The 18514-nt window shown below is 46.6% G+C and overlaps 1 protein-coding gene across 1 annotated transcript in view; it reads right to left on the bottom strand.

Annotated features, from left to right (window-relative positions):
• LOC139047833 (sushi, von Willebrand factor type A, EGF and pentraxin domain-containing protein 1-like) overlaps window positions 1-18514 on the bottom strand; it is a 57562-nt gene that overhangs the window by 32006 nt on the left and 7042 nt on the right. The window contains exons 3-6 of the mRNA XM_070521968.1: window positions 15305-15465; window positions 11767-11974; window positions 7089-7289; window positions 3130-3288 (exon numbers count right to left, since the gene is read on the bottom strand). Coding sequence (XP_070378069.1) covers window positions 3130-3288; window positions 7089-7289; window positions 11767-11974; window positions 15305-15465 — 729 coding nt within the window. The remainder of the gene's footprint in view (window positions 1-3129; window positions 3289-7088; window positions 7290-11766; window positions 11975-15304; window positions 15466-18514) is intronic.

The raw sequence follows: 18514 nt of genomic DNA, 5'->3' as shown, positions 1-18514 counted from the left end.
CTACAAAAATACACCATCAAAATGTATGTATGTATGTATGTATGTATGTATGTATGTATGTATGTATGTATGTATGTATGTATGTATGTATGTATGTATGTATGTATGTATGTATGTATGTATGCATGTATGTATGCATGCATGCATGCATGCATGCATGTATGTATGTATGTATGTATGTATGTATGTATGTATGTATGTATGTATGTATGTATGTATGTATGTATGTATGTATGTATGTATGTATGTGTGTATGTATGTATGTATGTATGTATGTATGTATGTATGTATGTATGTATGTATGTATGTATGTATGTATGTATGTATGTATGTATTATTAGGCGTGGGTGAATATTAAAGTTTCGAATACGAATCGATTACAAACTAACTATTCGTATTCGATGAGCAACTATTGGGTATTTTCGAATCGTAAAACTAGCCACATATTTTCCCACAGACTACTGTTATAATTTTGTTATTGCTCTCCTTCTGCTTGACAAAGTCTCGCAATTAATGAGAAGTAAAACGTCGGAAAATGTTTAAAAAAGATTGTAGAAAGAAAATGGTTATATGAAGTGTTGATTTCGGTTTCGTGTCGGAAATTTACATCACGACTTCTGAGATCTGTTTGTAATTTTTCATTAGTGTTTAAGGTAGTCAAGTCACTTGGCATTATTTTATTTTTTTACACCACAACCACGTGATCTTAGCCTTGCAACGAGTCTTTTTACATGTTTACAGCACACAATTCTTTCAGCACCTTATCTTTTTTCTTTTCTTTTTTGACAACTTGTGATTGTTCTTCGGTACCAATTATTGATTCAGCATCTTCGTAAGCTCTGTTCTATACAGAAGCTAATATTTCTTGGAAAACATCTTTGCAACACGGCTCTAAAAAATTGGAGGACGCTTAAGCTTCGCCTTCAAGAGTGGAACGCGATAGCGTTCCCGTCGACCCGCCAATGGGTGTAAGACAATGGGCTACAGGGCAGCCATCACTTACGAGGCGCCCCGCATCAGACGCGGTGAGCGTCGAGCCATATGGTCGAGCAACGCGGCGTTCGGCGCAGCAACGAAACGTGCGCCTGAGCAAGCGGAGCGAACCAAAGAACTCGGTATCCCGGAGGGGGAAATGATGCACGCCAGCCAAACGCCGTGATCGGCACGGGCAGAGAGATAGAGAGATAGTGATCTAAAGAAAGGAAGGACGCTTGATTCTGCGGAGGGAGCGAGGCGAAGCGTTGTCAGGGGAGAGAGTCCGAACCGCGACAGCTCCAATGCGCGCGTGGCGCGCCATCTGTCGGGGCAGCGCCGTACATGGAGAGGAGGGGCTCTTCTGTGTTTGCCGCAAGATGGCTCTCCGTGTGCGGAAAGCGCAGAAGAAATGCAGCGAAACGCACTTCGCTACTCGTGTAATTGCGACTTCTGTAAGTTACATGTTCATAATTACCTATATACACCACAGTATAACTTTCCACGGCTCGTTTCGAAGGCAACACCGCATTCACTAGAGGCGCGTTTGTACCTTTTGGAAGCATCGAAATCGTGGCTGAGTGGTAGCGTCTCCGTCTCACACTCCGGAGACCCTGGTTCGATTCCCACCCAGACCATCTTGGAAGTTGCTTTTTATTTATGGAGTGCCTGCCGTGATTTATCGCTCACGGTCAACGCCGCAAAACGCTGACGCCGACGCCGACACAGACGCCGACGACACCGGCTTTTCTGCGACACGAGCTCCTTAACGCTATCGCGTTAAAATGTTCAGAGCCTATGTGTACCGTTTTGTATTTGCAATTATTGTTCTTGTATTTAAAACGAATTCTTTGTCCATGCAAGTTAGCTGTCTCTATAGGGCTAGTAGATACAATCGTGGTACCTCATTATGAAGAAACAGGTATTCCTGCTGTAGATACGTATTTGTCTGCGTGTGACCATTCGAGATTCGATTTCATATTCGATGCTTGTTATGTGCATTTGATTCGCGTTCAAGAAATGTAATATTCGCCCACGTATTATTATTATTATTATTATTATTATTATTATTATTGTTGTTGTTGTTGTTGTTGTTGTTGTTGTTGTTGTTGTTGTTGTTGTTGTTGTTGTTGTTGTTGTTGTTGTTGTTGTTATTATTCTTATTATTGTTATTATTATTGTTGTTATTATTGTTATTGTGAATATTGTTATTGTTATTATTTTTATTGTTATTGTTGTTATTGTTGTTGTTGTTGTTGTTGTTGTTGTTGTTGTTGTTGCTGCTGCTGCTGCTGTTGTTGTTGTTGCTGCTGCTGCTGCTGCTGCTGCTGTTGTTGTTGTTGTTGTTGTTGTTGTTGTTGTTGTTGTTGTTGTTGTTGTTGTTGTTGTTGTTGTTGTTGTTGTTGTTGTTGTTGTTGTTGTTGTTGTTGTTGTTGTTCGTTATGAAAATACACATAGACAATAGATAGAGAAGAATATAAGGAGGGAGCAGGCTGACAGCTGGGACAAACAGGGGCGCAACACCTGCCTTTCCTTTAGGTTAGGTGACAGTAAAAAAAAGTTGTATATAAGCAGAAGGGAAGTAAGGAGCTAAAGAACAATAGAAAGACCATCCATGCAGACTAAAGATGAGCAATGACAAATTCTAGAAAGCTCCAGTAGGAACTCAACAGACCTGCAAGAACATTTAAAAAAAAGAAAACACGCAAGTGCTGCTAATTACACAACATTGTAAAAATAAAAACTAAACAAAAAGTAGCAAATACGGTTTGGTCACACACACACACGCACATTCTACACATGCGAAAGCAAATAAGTTTTTTGTAAGGGAGTTACAAAAGGGTGCGATGGGCATGATCGTGTCGAGAAGCACATTCACTTGCGCGTACATGCGTAGACACGTTGGAAGCAATCAAAGTGTCGACAACGTGTCGAATCTTGGCATACAAGAAGCAGTCATTGCGGAAGCCTTATGACGATGATCGCGATACTTTCGTGAATGTCACTAACGACAAAAGTAAAAGAACATATCCTATGTTCGACATAAAAAAAATTAATCGATGAATAATGTTTTAGTATCGTGGGTGTGCGCTCTTTCTTGGATTGGAATTGCCTCGAATCAGGATAAATTTCAAGGAAACCGAGCCGCCTACTCACGGACACACGGCTTCCCGCTGGCTGGATCTCCCACGTAGCCAGTTTTGCATCTGCAGTCCTTGAGAGAGCTGCTGCCCTCGTTTTTTATCTCGCTGTGATCTGGACAGCGCTGACAACTCGTCTCGTAGTAGGCCTCCTTGTAGGTGTTTGGTTTGCACGCTGTCTCGGAATAAAGAAAAAAAAATGCAGTGAAAACAACGACGTCATTAAATGGCTAGGCCGTAATTTCACACTCCTAACTTTCTAAGTGACACCCTTTTCATATTGCGATGTCTCGACAGCTGCGAGTTCAGGCTTTGGCGCTGCCCTGTGCGCGTTTGAGGCTCGACGAGGAGCTCTAGCCTTGATGAGGAGCGTGCTATGCTGAAAAAGAAATTACTTTCTTGAAAGTTAAAAATGGTGTTGAGCTGTCCATAACTCACACCATTTCGCCCTCGCAAACATTTTGGGGTGTGTCTGTATAGACACTCTTTTTGCTGCTGAAGTTAACCAACAGCCTCTCAGGGGCTAACAGGGTGTCAATGACATTGCATGTCATCATATGCTGTGAAAAGTTCCTGCTGGCGCAGTAAATTAGCACTGAACTCGAGGAATGACGTGATGCAGCTGAATGTTTATCGAATGGCTTTGTGAAATTCTAACCAACTATGTGGCTCAAATCTGCGTCAATCGTGACATGATAGGGGACGGACGAAATCAAGGCGTGTCGTGTTGTAACACGAAGAGAAGATGAATTGATGGCATCAATTTGACAGGTTTCCTTGCCGGTAAGAATTGGAACACACCCAGTGGTATACAGGCGAGTGTTTACCGAAATACCATCTGGCTGGGAACTTCCATGAAGAAAACAGACGAGATCTTACTGAGTCAGCTTAAAAAATTACTAAGAACGGGATTTTGCTTGAAAAAGGCTTACACGGTGGTCCTGTGTGGAGGTCAGAACTCAGTCTATTTTGGAATTTCTTGACCTCAGTAGGATGCTTTGCTGTTTTCTCTACAACAAGCAATATAGCCAACTGGGTACGTATACAGCTGGTCCCACATTACTTGAGCCAAAACATTCAAAATGAAAGGCACTCCGTACGCGAGTTGAACCGAATGCATAATGTTGGCACTCGCGAAGAGTTACTCAGGTTATTCTTTGTTTTCCCCTTAACGGCCGGATTAGTTTTTTTTAATAAATCAATTGTTTAAGTATTGGCTGCAAACTCCAAGTGTGATAATCAAAGTTGTAGAGCAGTTTGAGAAACTTCGCAATAAATTGTTTCCAACGCGATATATCTCACGTGATCTTTTATTCCGCGTTCCAAAGAAAGCCCGCGAAATATGAAAAGAATGCCTCGTGGCTAGGCGATTGCCCACTGTTATTGCGCTGCTTGGAAGCGTGCGATGGATAAACAAAGTCGGCTGCAGTGAGACTGGCCAGCGATAGGGCGTTATGTCTGGGGCAGCTATCTGGGCATGTGGCTTTTATCGCAAGACGGCGCAAATGCGTGCTACTAGTCGAGCAGTTCCGAAGCGATAAAGCGTCTAAGGTGGCGAAAGAGAAAAAGAACATAGCTTTATTTTTTTTTTCTGCTTGAAATGGGCAAGAGCTGGCAGCCTGTCAACAGAGTAAGATTGGATTGGGCGAGGAGGCGGTGTTAGGAACGGAATGATTTTCCAGTGACCTTCAATCCAAAAACAGCCTTTTGATTATAATGCGGGTTCGAAGAGGTCACCCTCAGCTGCAATGCACATTTGGAATCGCATAGGCACATTTTCCGAAGCCGTCTTGATCATGGTATCAAGGATGGAGCTGCAGACTTGCCATTACTCTTTCAGGTTCTCTGATGTTGTTTTTGGTGTCCGATACACTTGATCCTTGGCGTAGCCCCAGAGAGAAAAAATCGAGGGGAGTTAAATCTGCCGACCGCGCCGGCCAAGCAATGGGCCCAGTTCCGTCCAGTCCACTGCTGCGGGAATACTTCATGCAGCCATTTGCATGCTTTGCTGCTGCTGGGCGCGGGAGTAGCATCATGCTGGTACCAAATATCCTTGATCCTAGCCAATGGGACTTCGTAAAGAAAATCCTCAAGTGACTCATCACGGATGTCGTTGACGTATATTTCGCCTGTAAGCGCGTTATCAAAAAACACAGGGTGAATGATAGTGCCACCGTAAATTCCGCACCGTCAACCGACCACTGATATTGGTGATGTGTGTTCAAAACCCAGTGAGGGTTTACATCGCTCGAATAGTGAGCGTTGTGGATGTTCACATGGGCATTGCGGGAAAAGGCAGCTTCATCGGTCCACAGTATTTTATTGACGAAGCCTGGGTCCTCTTCCGTTTTGATTATATTCCAGTTTGCAAAGTCCTTTGGATTTTAGAAATCGCGGGGTTCCAAGATTTCGTGCAGCTGCACAGGGTACGGATGAAGTTGCCCCTTCTTATGTACTCTCCATAATGAAGAGCTTGCCACTCCAGCTTCAGCACCCTCACTACAAATCCTTGCATGTGGGTCTGACGAAAACTTTGACAGAATTTATGTCTTCACGTTCTCGCCCAGCATTGAAGATTTATGTCGCTTCTTCGAAAAAGTCCCAGTCTGTCTCAGCGTTTCATATGCACCCACGATCGTCATTGAGCTCGGCATACCTGGACGCCAGCGTTGAAATAGCTCAACTGCGCACCTTCTATGTTCACTTGACGCACCTAGAGCCAAAACCATATCCGCATCTTTCCTCATTGGAGTAAGCCATATCTGTTGCTCAGCGTTGGTCACAGCCAAATAGCGTAGCCGTGGAGAACACGCACCGATACGGGCGGCTGGGGAGCACTGGATATATTGCAGTTCACTGGGCTTGGTTCCAACGAGGTACATAAGGGAAGATCTACATCCGATAAACTGGAACAGCCTGCGGGCGCACTCTCTCTCGGGGCCTGACACGCCGGTCACAGTGCACAAGTGTGAAGCCAGACGCGGCCACCCGATACTGCAACCACGAAGCGTTGCACCCGTGCTGGGTGCGAGATCAGAACGCCTGGTAGCCAGTAAGTGTGAAAAGGAGAGCAGACGGGCACAGTGCGAAAACACTCATCGTCTGAAGAAGACATGCGTAGCCTTCGTTGAATATAGCCAAGTTTTTTGTTACCATTATTTAGTTTTGTCCGGGTGTGGCTTATCTGCTGTTATTCGAGCCCTAAGGATTAAAATTGCTGCATCATCGTTCAATTCGAAAATGACTACAAGGCCATTTGTGTGCAAAGGCAAAATTGTAGCCTTTCATCACTCCTCACCTTCCATCACCTTCCATCACTCCCACGCGCTTCGCCCTTTACGTCTTTCAAGCAGAATCAAAATGCTGTTTTCGTCTTTTTTTTCGTGGCCTAAGACGCTTTATCGCTTCGGCAACGCTCGGACAGCAGCATGTATTTGCACTGTCATGCGATAAGAGCCGCATGCCGAGATACGTACACCAGGCATAACGCCCTGTCGCAGGACAGTCTCGCTGCAGCCGAGCTTGTTCATCCACAGCACGATTGAGAGGAGCATAATAACAGTGCGTGAGCGCCCTGTCACTTGGTATTTTTTCATATTTCGCGTGCTTTCATTAGAACGCGCAAAAGGACCACGTGAGACACATCGTGTTGGAAACAATCTATTGAGAGCTTTCTCAAGGTGCTCCACAACTTTGGGTATCACACTTGAGGTCTGCAGCCGATACTTAAAAAGTTGGTTTATTAAACATAACTAATCCCTCAACTAAGCGGAAAATAAAAAAGATAGCCTGAGTAACTACATAGGACATTGCCAACATTGTGCATTCCGTTCAACTCGCGTCCTGAGCGCCTTTCATTATCAAAAGTCTGGCTCAAATAATGTGGGACAACTTGCGTGTATATGTGGGCAGCAACATTTTGACCAGTCACCTTTACGTATATGATTCAACCACCGCCAAACATCGACAACTCACGCGTGCATTCGCCATGAAGGCCGTCCCCGTAGAAGCCCGGCCCACAGAGACAGCCGCTCGCTCCCGTGGACAGGTCGCAGCCGCAGACGGCGTTCCTTCTGCAGCAACCCGGGTCGTCCTGCTGTCCGCGGTACGGGCTGTTGCAGAGGTGGTCGCAGTTCCGCGGGCTCTCCGACGCTCGCCACCGGTCTCTCGCGCCGTCTGCATAGAAGCCACCTCGATCGCCCTTGTACGTATCACGTGGGATAGTGTCGCTTCAGAATCGTATTGGCGGCAGCAATGATATGGACACTCCAGGCGCATTTCTGCCGTTGGCGTCGCCGTGAGGTTCTGTATAAAGTCCAAGGGCGATAATATCGTTGCCATGTGCCGTGTGGTCTACGTGCCAGTGGAAGCATGGAAGGGTGACCCGGCGATCACGGCTCAATCTCTATTTTTATTTATTGTCTGCTTTGTATTACTATATGAAACAACAAATGACATTTGAGAAAACAAGATAAATTAACAAGTTTTCAGCAGTCAGCCTTACAGGTCTAAATATTTCAGAATTCTTTGAGTGCGGTCAAGGGTTCCGCCCTTGACAGCCACGCAGGTACACAATCTTGTGCTTTCTGAATTTCTATAAATCTCGACATGCATTCTCGAAAAAGCATTCGTGCAGGCTGAGCATCCGGATCGCTGTGATACCCCGTCATACGGGCGCGCCATAGACAGTGAACTCCAACAAGCATAGTAAGGTCAAATGGCAGTCCATCATCGTTTTCTATAGATGAATATCCAATACCCTGTGGATCGAAATGAAAGTCTTTTATGCGTTGCATATTGCAATCACTCAGTTCAACCCTTGGGCGCGGCCGGGCAGCCACCATTGAGGGTATGAGCCATTGTTCATTGCTGCGCGTCTCATATGTGGGTCTATTCTCTTTTAACTTTGCTATGTTTGTTATCAAGTTGCTTCTATTTTTATGCGTTGCATATTGGAATCACTCAGTTCAGCCCTTGGGCGCGGCCGGGCAGCCACCATTGACCTTTAGCGCAACCACGTGACGTGACGTCACGACAGCCGGAGGAAAAGCTGGGCCCCAACTCGCGCAATAGGCAACGCCTTCTTGGCTTAACCAAGCTAAGCCTGGCCATTTTTTTATAGACCTCTCGCGCACGCCGGTGAGGGAAGCGAGGAGGAAGGGCGCTGTTATCCGCCGCACGAAAAGATGCGCAGCGAGGGTATAGGGAGAAAGGGGGCGGCGCGTTCTACTCCGGGCCTCGGTATCTTGAAGGGCATCTGCGAAGGTGACTAAGTCCGGCCCCGCGCGGTGTTTTCGCGGCTTAGATCGCGTTGATGCCCAGACGCCGCGCGTAGGTCACTTCCCTCGCTGCTGCTGCCATGCTTCCTCACTCCAGCGTTTTGACAGCGAGCCTCTGCGGTCATCGAGTGAGATGCGTTCATGTTCGATTGTGCACGCGTTACGCCATGTTTGTTAATTTTGTTAGCATGCTATGTTTACAAGTTTATACCGCCGATGAAACTACTCTCCTTACGTCGCATAGCTAGCGGTCTACTAATTTGCCATCGCAATTGGTTCTTCACTTTTGTGGCGAACTGAGACTTTTTTTGTAAGGCCGGTAATGCGCACAAAGGACACGGTCACCACGATGCACTCCATGGACGACAGTGTGCACACTCCCATTCAGTCTCGCGCGCTTTCGAGGTGATGTTCTACAGTGATAACTTGCCTCTACCTGCTTGAACCAAGGCGCGAAGTTGTACGTAGCCAATATAACAGGTTAGCTAATAACGGACAAAGGTGTCTAACTCCGCTTATTGCCGCACGAGATGAGCTAACTGCCTCAAACGCTTTTGCAACACAACATTTAGAGGGTTGAAATTAAACTTTTTCCACCCTACTAATCGGTGTCGTAGCCGGAGGGTCTAGCTGATTTCGACTAGTTTTTAACGCTCAACTAGCCTCGAACCACCGCGAAACTTAACGTCAGAACACGCACGCTTGGCAGCGCGCACTCGCTCCTGGCCGCTCCTGATTAGACGCCTTGGCCGCCTAATTGGCAGCGCTTCAAAAAATGCGCAAGTTGGATGTGGCTACTATAGGTCAGTCAAGCCGGTTAACGACAAAGTCAGTGCGCAGCACGTAGCACGGTCAGGCGAGTATATGGGCGACATCGTGCACTCAAGCCCCTTTCGCGCACAAAGCAAACGCTGCGCGTACGCACTACAATTGCCACTTCAGTTGCTCTCTGTAGCTGTGGTCTGGTTCGTAGCGTAGATACCGCGGCCGTAGCGGGGTGACGCGATGAGTTCACTGGCTGAGCGCGTTGCGGCTCGATGAGGGCAACCGCGTTTGGCTAGTTGACACGTCGTAGGTGCCAAAACCGGAAGTAGTGGCGTCTACGTTAACATCCAAAATCAAGTGGGAACTACGCGCCACGGCTGCCACGGTCACTTGCAGTAGACGCTCTGTTGGGGTCACGTCAGGCTCCGCCGTAGCCTTCGCTGTGCAAGTCATTGAAGAAGGAGCGGAACCACCGCGAATAGCGTGTTTGATTGCCAATAACTCCGCTTCTGCTAAACGCGTCGAAGAACTTTTTGTGACAATGTATTTCTGAAATAGCCAACTTTATCTTCGAATGCATTTCTACACTTCGATAACAAGTAGTTCAGGGCCGCTGCAAAGGGAATAGCTTTCTTTGGCTCATTCGGCCGTTTTTGTGGTAGGTAGGTGGTACGACGACCAAGATGGTCACTTTAAGAGCCGGTCGGCGTTTGTGCGCAGGCGCGAGTAAAAGCGGCGGGTGCGAGAGAGAAAATCTAGGGGCGTTTGCTTCTTGAATACGTTACTTTGGCTAGGTACTACGAAGGAGAAATTTCTTTGCTCGCTTTATTTGAGTTTGTCCCTAGGCGTGCCGGCATTGCGGAATGAGGTCTCGTGTCTGTTTGTTGGTGCAGTGCGTCATCCAGAAGTTTTTCTCGTGCGTCTACTTGGGCGTTGCTGGCGCCGAGCAGCGGCGTGGACGATTGTTGGCGAGATCCGCGCGATGTTATCCACTATTTCATAATTATTCTTTTTTTTTAAGCGATTGTAAAATCTTCGATAGACCTTGAGGAGTGGCAAACCAGACCCCAAGGTCTTCCATACGGCGCACGAATTTCCCAGATATGCATACATTTGCAAAATATTGATTCAGGAAGAATGCTTTGCGAGAACTCCAACAGTGATGGATTGGGAGGTGTGCGGTAAGAATTCGAGCATAAAAACATCATAACTCAACGCACACGCACCCTATGCACACGTTCAAGCCTATTGGTCACGGTTGTGTGAATTTCGTGGTATACTCATAGAAAGAAGCGCCATTAGTAAAATATAAAAAAAATATTACTAGGCTTGATTAGAATTGGTAAAATGGCGTATCTGAGGTTGCAGCAATAAACTATATACTTTACATAAATTCAGAGCATGTTCCTACAAGAATGGCGAATTCGGACACTTCGGAAAGGTTATGCTGACATCCGCTGAAAAAAGTGGGGCGTGACATAGGTTGCACTTGCGTGCTGTGTTCGTGACAGATGCATATTGGGCCGTTGCTTTTATGCTTTTTAGATAATGAAATGAATTTGCGCGTTACAGGCATAAATATTCATTAATTTATTTGCGTTAAATATTTAGGTTCATGCTACCCGACGGCCCTATGTGTGGATAATGCGCGCCGGCAGGTTGGTATTGAATGAGCAATGACAATGCTTATACGTTTATTGTTTACTGTTTCGCTCATTCGTGTATTCAGTTAAAATAGCTTACAGGCCCATTGAAGGGCCTTGAGTAAAGGGGGATAATAATTTACAAAAGGAGAAAAATGGAATACAAGAGTAAAAAATCCACATACAAAAGTAAAATCAAAGGTCAAATACAATGGAGCATTATTGTGCACTATTATTATATCCGCACAAACAGGAGCTGGCGAAATGTTCCGCTATGTTATATGGAGGCCATGTGGTCCAAAATATCGTTCTAATCTGAAATGAATGGAAAGCAAAGCAGATTCTTACATTAGCATTAGAAACGTTTACATTTGAACGTGTATTCGCATAAAAACGAGCGTATTGTGAAAACATCGTGAAGCTCGTCGTCTAGGATGAAGCGGCAGAGGGTGCGACTTATTGCTGTAAACGTACGTATGGCAAAAGCATACAAGATTAATACCGTGGTGACTTTCCCATGAGTGAACTGAAATGTTTTCATTTATCTTGATAACGGTGGGAGATAAAAGTGGTCGTATTACGTGAGATAATTCTAACTGCTCTATTCTGGGCAGCTTCCAGTATACGGATAAGGTAAGCTTCACGGAAAACATGTGGATGAAGCAAACTCTTTTTCCGGATCAACTTGGATTAAGGAGAAATTTCTTGTCAATTTCACATATGTGAGCTCGGCTACCATATCATATATAATATATGTTATTATGTACGTTATCAATGAATAACAGATATAAATTTCTTTATATTTGGAGGCGAGAAGGTTGATAGGTTAATTAAGTCATTCCTCGATTGAAGATAAGCGCTTAGATTTGTGCTCCCCGGTTTCCCGCGGCAAACAGGCGTAAAGAAAGTTGGCAAAGTCGGGCTCGTTACATGCCGAACCAGCTTTTAAAGAATTCGGAGACTTACCGAGATCAAACCTCCTCCGGAAGTCGACGACGTCGTCGCACTCGAAGAGGTGGCGCTCGGACGATGCCAGCCCTACGAGAACTCGATGAATGATGCTTTTTCCGATGGCGAACACGAATATCTCGACGCTTGCATTCTTGAGCTTATTCGCCTCTACCACTGGATCCGGCCCCACTGTCGGCATGCCGTCTGTCACCAGCACGAGAACCTGTAACAAATTATAATCGCAGACCAGCGCAGGCGTGCCAACACATACACGGGCGGCGAGGGTACAACGTGCGTTCCATAATGACAGGTGTGCTTAAGTAAACTGGGCCTCAAAGTAATAGCGCAGTGCGCTGAATCATGCACAAAGTATTGCGGTCAAACATACTTATAGAAAAAAGAATGAATGACCAATACAGCCAAGTTTGCTACGCGAAGCAAGACGCAAGCTGACGCCCTTTGTGAATAGGGTTTCTGCAAATACGTTTGCAAGTGCTACATCCCACTTTGTCTCAAAAGAAGCTGGAACTGGTTTTTGAGGGCGTTTCACCGGTGAGTGGAGGAGAGCACATGCCGGCAGCCACATCACAATCTCTTTTTCCATCGATGCGATACGCCTGCTTTTACTTGAGCCGCATGAGACGACCTACCGGTCTGGATATTGCCTCTCCAGGCTGCAACAATGCAATTTGAGTTTCATGGCTTACGCGCCATCTATATAAGTTCATGAGTTGGAAACGCGACGCGCCATGCCACGGTGACATTCATGTCAATACGGCGAGTTTCTCACTTTCGTTTTCACCCTACCATTATGAAGTGTTCGAGAAGTTAATCTTCATTACTTAATTTAGAGCTTGGCTGAACGTTTGCAAGAGTTTACGAGTATGTATGTGTTTGTAAGTGTAATAATTTTGGACGCCGTAGTGCAGGGTTCGGAGTCTCAAAGTGATTGCTACGGGCAAGGTCAGGAGATGGTAAGCACGGGTAAAACAAGCCCGAAGTAGACGAAAGAAATGCCTGGAACAGTGAAGCACTGCCTCAGCCTATTTCTAATCATTTTTCTCCATCTTCTTCAAAGACAAAGGCATGTCACTGGGAAACAAGGACAAGAAAATGGCAATAACTATGAAGATTGCGCCGATCAGCGGAAGTCAGCGAACAGAACCTTAGACAATATTAGATCATTTTGCAGATTGGTATACCTGACCCTTGTTGTCATTGTGTAAGTAATGTTGTCCAGTTTTTCACTCTTATAGTATTTTAAACGCTTTGATCCCTGGTATGACCAGCGGACGGGAAACGGAGATAAAGCAAACACTGAGTGGACGCCGTCATTATTTGAAAAAGTGAAGCGTTTATTTAGTCGAGTTCTACGTTTGTTGGCGGGATTTCCCTGTGAGGGCGGCCAAGGGAACACAAAGAAAAACAAGAATAAGAAAAGAACACAAAGACATCCAAAATAATCTTTCAGTTCTCCAGCATTGAATTCACGCGCTTTTTGGTTTATTCACCATGTTGCCGTCCGCTCGCGGCAAACCCTAGGATAATGAACCAGATTCACTCGGCTTTCGCTTACATTAACGTGAATTTCGAAGCCTGATTATGTTTATGCTTCAGCCTCGTCGAGTAGGTTCACGGGCCAGAGCCGTGTTTACAAAGCACTTCCTTTCCGTATGTCGTTGTGGTGACCAGCAATCGAAAACATAAACCCTCATTCAGCGGCGAAATGGCTCAGTTACTCAGCCACTGCGGCATCCTCTCGATATGGAGCAGCTAGTTCCACCAGCGCGCGTTCAGCGAATGGGGGAATGCCTACCGACGAATACGTCTGCAGCACTCCTGCGAGCTGCCTGAAGATTGCATACGTGGTGACCGATACCGTTACCGTAGTCTCGCAGCAAGCTGGCTGCTGCGTGTCAGAAGGATACACGAACGAGGATAACATACTCTGAGGGGCGCGATTACATTTCCTTAGAGCGCAGCTCTCAGGCGTGTTACGTTTCGCCTACGACGCTCGGTATAGCCGGCGCGGATGCAACGGACGCCGGGGCTTCGTTCAAAGCGGCGGACATTTTGGCCCATTCGGAGCTGCCGCAACGCCTCCCCGCCAAGCGCGTCCAGGCATGTTTTAGTGCCACGTGTCTTCGTGTGCGCGTGTGTGTGTGTGTGCCCACGCTTGTCAAAGCGCGGCAGCCGGGGAGAGGAGCTCCCCAAGTGTGAAGCGAGGAGGTCTGACCGGCGCCGGCTCGGCGGATGCGTCACTATAACTCGTCTCAACATGTCTCTCAGCGTGTCCGTGCCCCGCTGTCACGTGGCTTCGTCCCGTGACGTTCCCTCTTGCCCTCAACTCCGAGAGTATAAAAGCAGCTGCCCCCGGACGCCAGGAGAGAGGCTCCGATTTCTTCTGTCGAGCAACGTGCTCTCCCGTCTCTCCACTTCGGTCGACCTTACCGCCCGCTCTTTTGCGATGCTAGAATAAACAATTTGTTCTGTTAGCAGTCCACTCGAGCTTTGCCGGGACCTTCGGATGCTTCCAGTCGTGCCCCAGGCCGCCAGGCCAACGCTACCCTTGGGGCTTGCGACCCAGTTGCAACAACTCGCGCCAGCGGTCCGATTGCAAGAACGGGTGTCAGCGCTGAGATTCCAATAGGCGCCCTTTCCTGCAGCAAACGTTCGCGTTGTCCTTCTAACCAAGCGAACACAGCGAAGGGTGGAAGCGAACGAGGAGCGCCGCAGAAGATGAAAGACGGCGACAGCGAAGAAATCGCGAGTGGGAGGGTGTTGCGGAACCATGAGGCGCAAAACGGAGAAGGAGGGCATGGTGAAAGCGAAGGTAGAAAAGCGTAGGGCCGCGCAAGAGAGGCTTTGCGGCGACGATTGATACGAGATGGCGCCAGAGTGGCACGCGTCGTCTGTACAGAAAGAAAGCGTGCATGAGTGGAGGTATGACTGCGGCTGTGCCGCCTCTCGCGATCTCCCGATTAGCGAGGTAGTCGTGCCGCATTCCGTTCCGTTTGCAACGTGCCGTACGAGACAGGTTGTCCGCACCAGGCAGTATCCCGCGAAATGGAAACGGGTATACAGCCGTGATCAAATTTCGCATTAGGGAGCATGGTAATTGTCGATAATTTTTTTACACGACACCATACGAAGAAGGCAGAAAATTAGTATAGCTTAAAGTTAGGGGAAAATCAATGTTATGTTAATGCTGTTCCATGTTGTTCTTATATTGTTAGAAAAAGAATGCAAAGAAAGTGCGTGAAAATATTTTTTTTTTGCCGAAGGTGTGATCTGAACCACGTACTTCGGCACTACACATGCGGTTGCTTAACAATATAGCTAGCGCGGCGCGAACCCGCGCGTCCATTTGCTTTGGGTATTTACGTTCAAGATTAGCCGCGGGTGTGTTAGCTAGCGCCTCTCGCGGCCATGAAGGTGAATGAGTACCCGGATGAATACGTGAAGGGTACGCCGTCCGACAGCTTCGGCGTGGGTGCCGGTGCTGGCTTTCAGGCTCCAGCAGGTGGCTAAAGTGCATGCTGGTATCACTCACCTTGTGCGCATGCTCACGGCTGTTTCTGAATATCTCGCGAACCTCGCGGAGACCGGCGCCCGTGTTGGTGCCGCGATAGTCAGTGTTGTTGATTGCCTTCTGCTTCAGTATCGACAGTTGGCACTTGTTGCCGGGCTCTTTGAGGAAGTCAGCATGCACAACTGAGAAAAGAAATATACATTTAGGGTGAACGGAAGTGTGGGGAGGGACAGAAGGCACAGTAACTTTAATGGTGGAAAACAAGGCCTTTGCTAAGACTTCACTAGAGAAAACAAGACGTGTGCCCCCCATACATAAATGCCGTACGAGCACATGGCGCTCCCATAAAAAAATTGTGTGTTCGCATATGTCAAAAGGAGGACGTCCCACGTGAACATTATAAGCTTCTCGTAAATAAAGCCATCCGCTCGCGTATATCATATGAGGTATATGGGGCGTAAAGAGAATATAAGGGCCATATATCGCACCCGTTATGTTAATTTGGAATTGTTCAACGTATGAACTTTTTTCACTTTATTGCCGATAAGCTCGCTAAATTACGACATGCACATTAGAAGGAAATACGAGACAAAACCTCCCATCTCTAATTCTGCCTTCTTATGTCGAATGCCCTGTGTGCCCCTACGGCAAGGCCGGAAGGTGCTGCGGGCGCCTATGTTTGCGATCATTCAGCCCTACCTGTAGCTGGTGGCCAAATCGCACTTATAGCGAATTCGAAGATTATATATATATATGTGTGTGTGTGTTGCCCAGTGAGAACAGACTACGATTTCTCCCTCTTGATATGAACATCTCGGGAGGAGACAATCAAAGGTGTAGCACTTCTTTTCAAGAACGAAGATTAGGGTGCACGTTAGGATTGAAGGTGCGCTAGAATGAAGTAAATACGCTGAAAAAGAAAACTAAATATAAAATTAGCAGTTTCGACATCAGCATCAGTTTTAGTGGCTAGCACAAAACCATCATAAAAGACCCGCCGGTAATTACGGTATTGGACCACCGCAGTTAATTACACAATTCGATAGCAAAGTGGCTACGTTCATTGTGGAGCTGAAGTGGTCAGTTTCCCCCTGGCTTCTTTACAGTTATGAGAGATGAGGTACATCGTACTTTTAATGTTTCGTGGCTCCCCCAGTAATTCTTCGTTTGTGAAGAATGCTCCGGTTCAGACGCAGCAGACAACGCTATAGTAAGGCATTCGCCAACAAAGTATAGCGCTTGACGTGCAAAAGAAGTACATGTGTATGCGGGAATTAATTACATGCAGCAATAAGTATCATAATTTTGTGTCGCAAAATACGTGGATACGTATTTGCGACATACGTGGATACCTAAAAGGTACGTGGAAAGCGGCGCACACCTTAATCCGTTAACACGTAACGTATACCACCTCCGCGTCCAACAGCGAAACCAAACTGCCTGTGCTCGCGGCTTAATTGGGCTAATATTATACGTGTTTCGACGTAAACTTACGTTCACCGGTTGCCGTTGTAATGCGTGATATGGTTATACTGCAGAATCGGTCGCACATGAGGAACAACCACGTTCAGAAACGCGTGGAGTGAGACTTGCCTGACCTGACTGCTTGTGTATAGCTTCCGCTACGCTGCCTGCTAAATATCAAACCGAGTCCAGAGACCTGCGTTCCCTGCCCTCCTCCCCTTCCCTTAAGATCAATGAGAATAAATTTGGGCTTGCTTCTAGTTTGTTCTACCACACCTTTCGCCGAGAGATCGAATTTTATAAGCCGGATCGTTCACTACAACACCTGGCGCTGTTACTTGCCTTGTATGCGAACAAAATAATGTGAATTTGCCTTTGACGATAAGTCCACATCACACCCACCGGCGACTATTCGATAGCAATCTGAAATGCTCTTGGCTGCTGCACTTCAGACGCCGGAAGCGAACAGAAGCGCCAAGATTTAAACATCATTCACGCCGACTGACCCATACAAACCCAAATGTGCACTTTTTGCTTGTTAAACTAGGCAAGTAACATTACCAGGTGTTATACGGAACGATTTCGACAAGAAAATATGATCTTGCAGCCATACATAAAGCGACCCTGTAACGATGTCGAAGATTGTATGCAAATTTAGTGAGCCATCAGTGTAGGTCGTTCTTATCATTAGGTGACACATTTGGTCGCTCCAGTCATAGCGTCAAATCCACTACAAGGTTTTAAAAATGTCTCTCGCTACTGATCGCAACGCCGCCGCTTCCCTGAGGTTTTTAGCCACCCCGTTCCCTGCGATAGCGGGTGTGCGCGACGTAAGTTGGACGAGCTATTCGATTGGCTAACCGCGTAGCGTCATTGGGAATGCTTGAAAGACGACGCTACTAGACGCCTATACTCAATAGCTTAGGTATGGGTAGTAATTTGTGCCAGCTTAAAAATCATTAAACAGATGTAAAAAACATTGACGTTTCTTCAAACTAGTGGTCCACTTCCGCCGGTGAATGTGGTTTATCTACTACAGCTCTCGCAAAGGGGCAGCTGATTGGACGGAGAGGGTTCACCTCATGGAAATGGGAGCAGCGACGACTTTTTGGTGGGGGCAATATATGAGCGGTACGAATGCTGTAGTAAGCGTATCTTGCGTGGCACGTGCGTGTAGGAAGTACAGCAATAGCGACTACATGTTGCAGAAGACGCGAGCGGTGCACGCCTGTGTCAACACCAAGGTCTCGGTCAACGCAGCGGTCGCCTGTAGTTTGAAAAAGAAACGGGCTTTCAGCCGTAACCGCAGGTTCTGCATTTCTCAAGGAGCGACGTTTTATATATAGTTTGCCCAGAATTATAACAGAACGTATTCTAACAACCGATGATCCAGAAAGAAAGGAGAAGCGTTCCGAAAGAAATTGTACGTGCTTTAGAACGTGTCATACCGTCCGTCAGAAAGCGGCCACCTTTCTAGACCTTCTTGATGGGATTCATCCCTGAGGCTTATTTTTAGATTGCTCTTCTTATGTCTGTTCGTTTTTCTAAATATTATCCGTTTTCTGTGTCGCGAAAAAAAACCTTCAGACATATTCAAAATTGATCTCGTTCCCACCACCATTTTATCGATTAATGTGCATCAGATTACCAAGGCATGATGTATTCGCAAGTGTGCGAAAAATGCCACTTCCCACTTCTACAAATGTTTTTTTGCGACTTACGCCTTGAAACTTTACCACTTAGAACACAACTTCAGAAAAAGAATAT

The sequence above is a fragment of the Dermacentor albipictus genome, chromosome 7 (assembly GCF_038994185.2).
Source record: "Dermacentor albipictus isolate Rhodes 1998 colony chromosome 7, USDA_Dalb.pri_finalv2, whole genome shotgun sequence".
NCBI lineage: Eukaryota > Metazoa > Arthropoda > Arachnida > Ixodida > Ixodidae > Dermacentor > Dermacentor albipictus.
The sequence above is the reverse complement of the archived record's forward strand: the minus strand, read 5'-3'. Positions and strand labels throughout refer to the sequence as shown.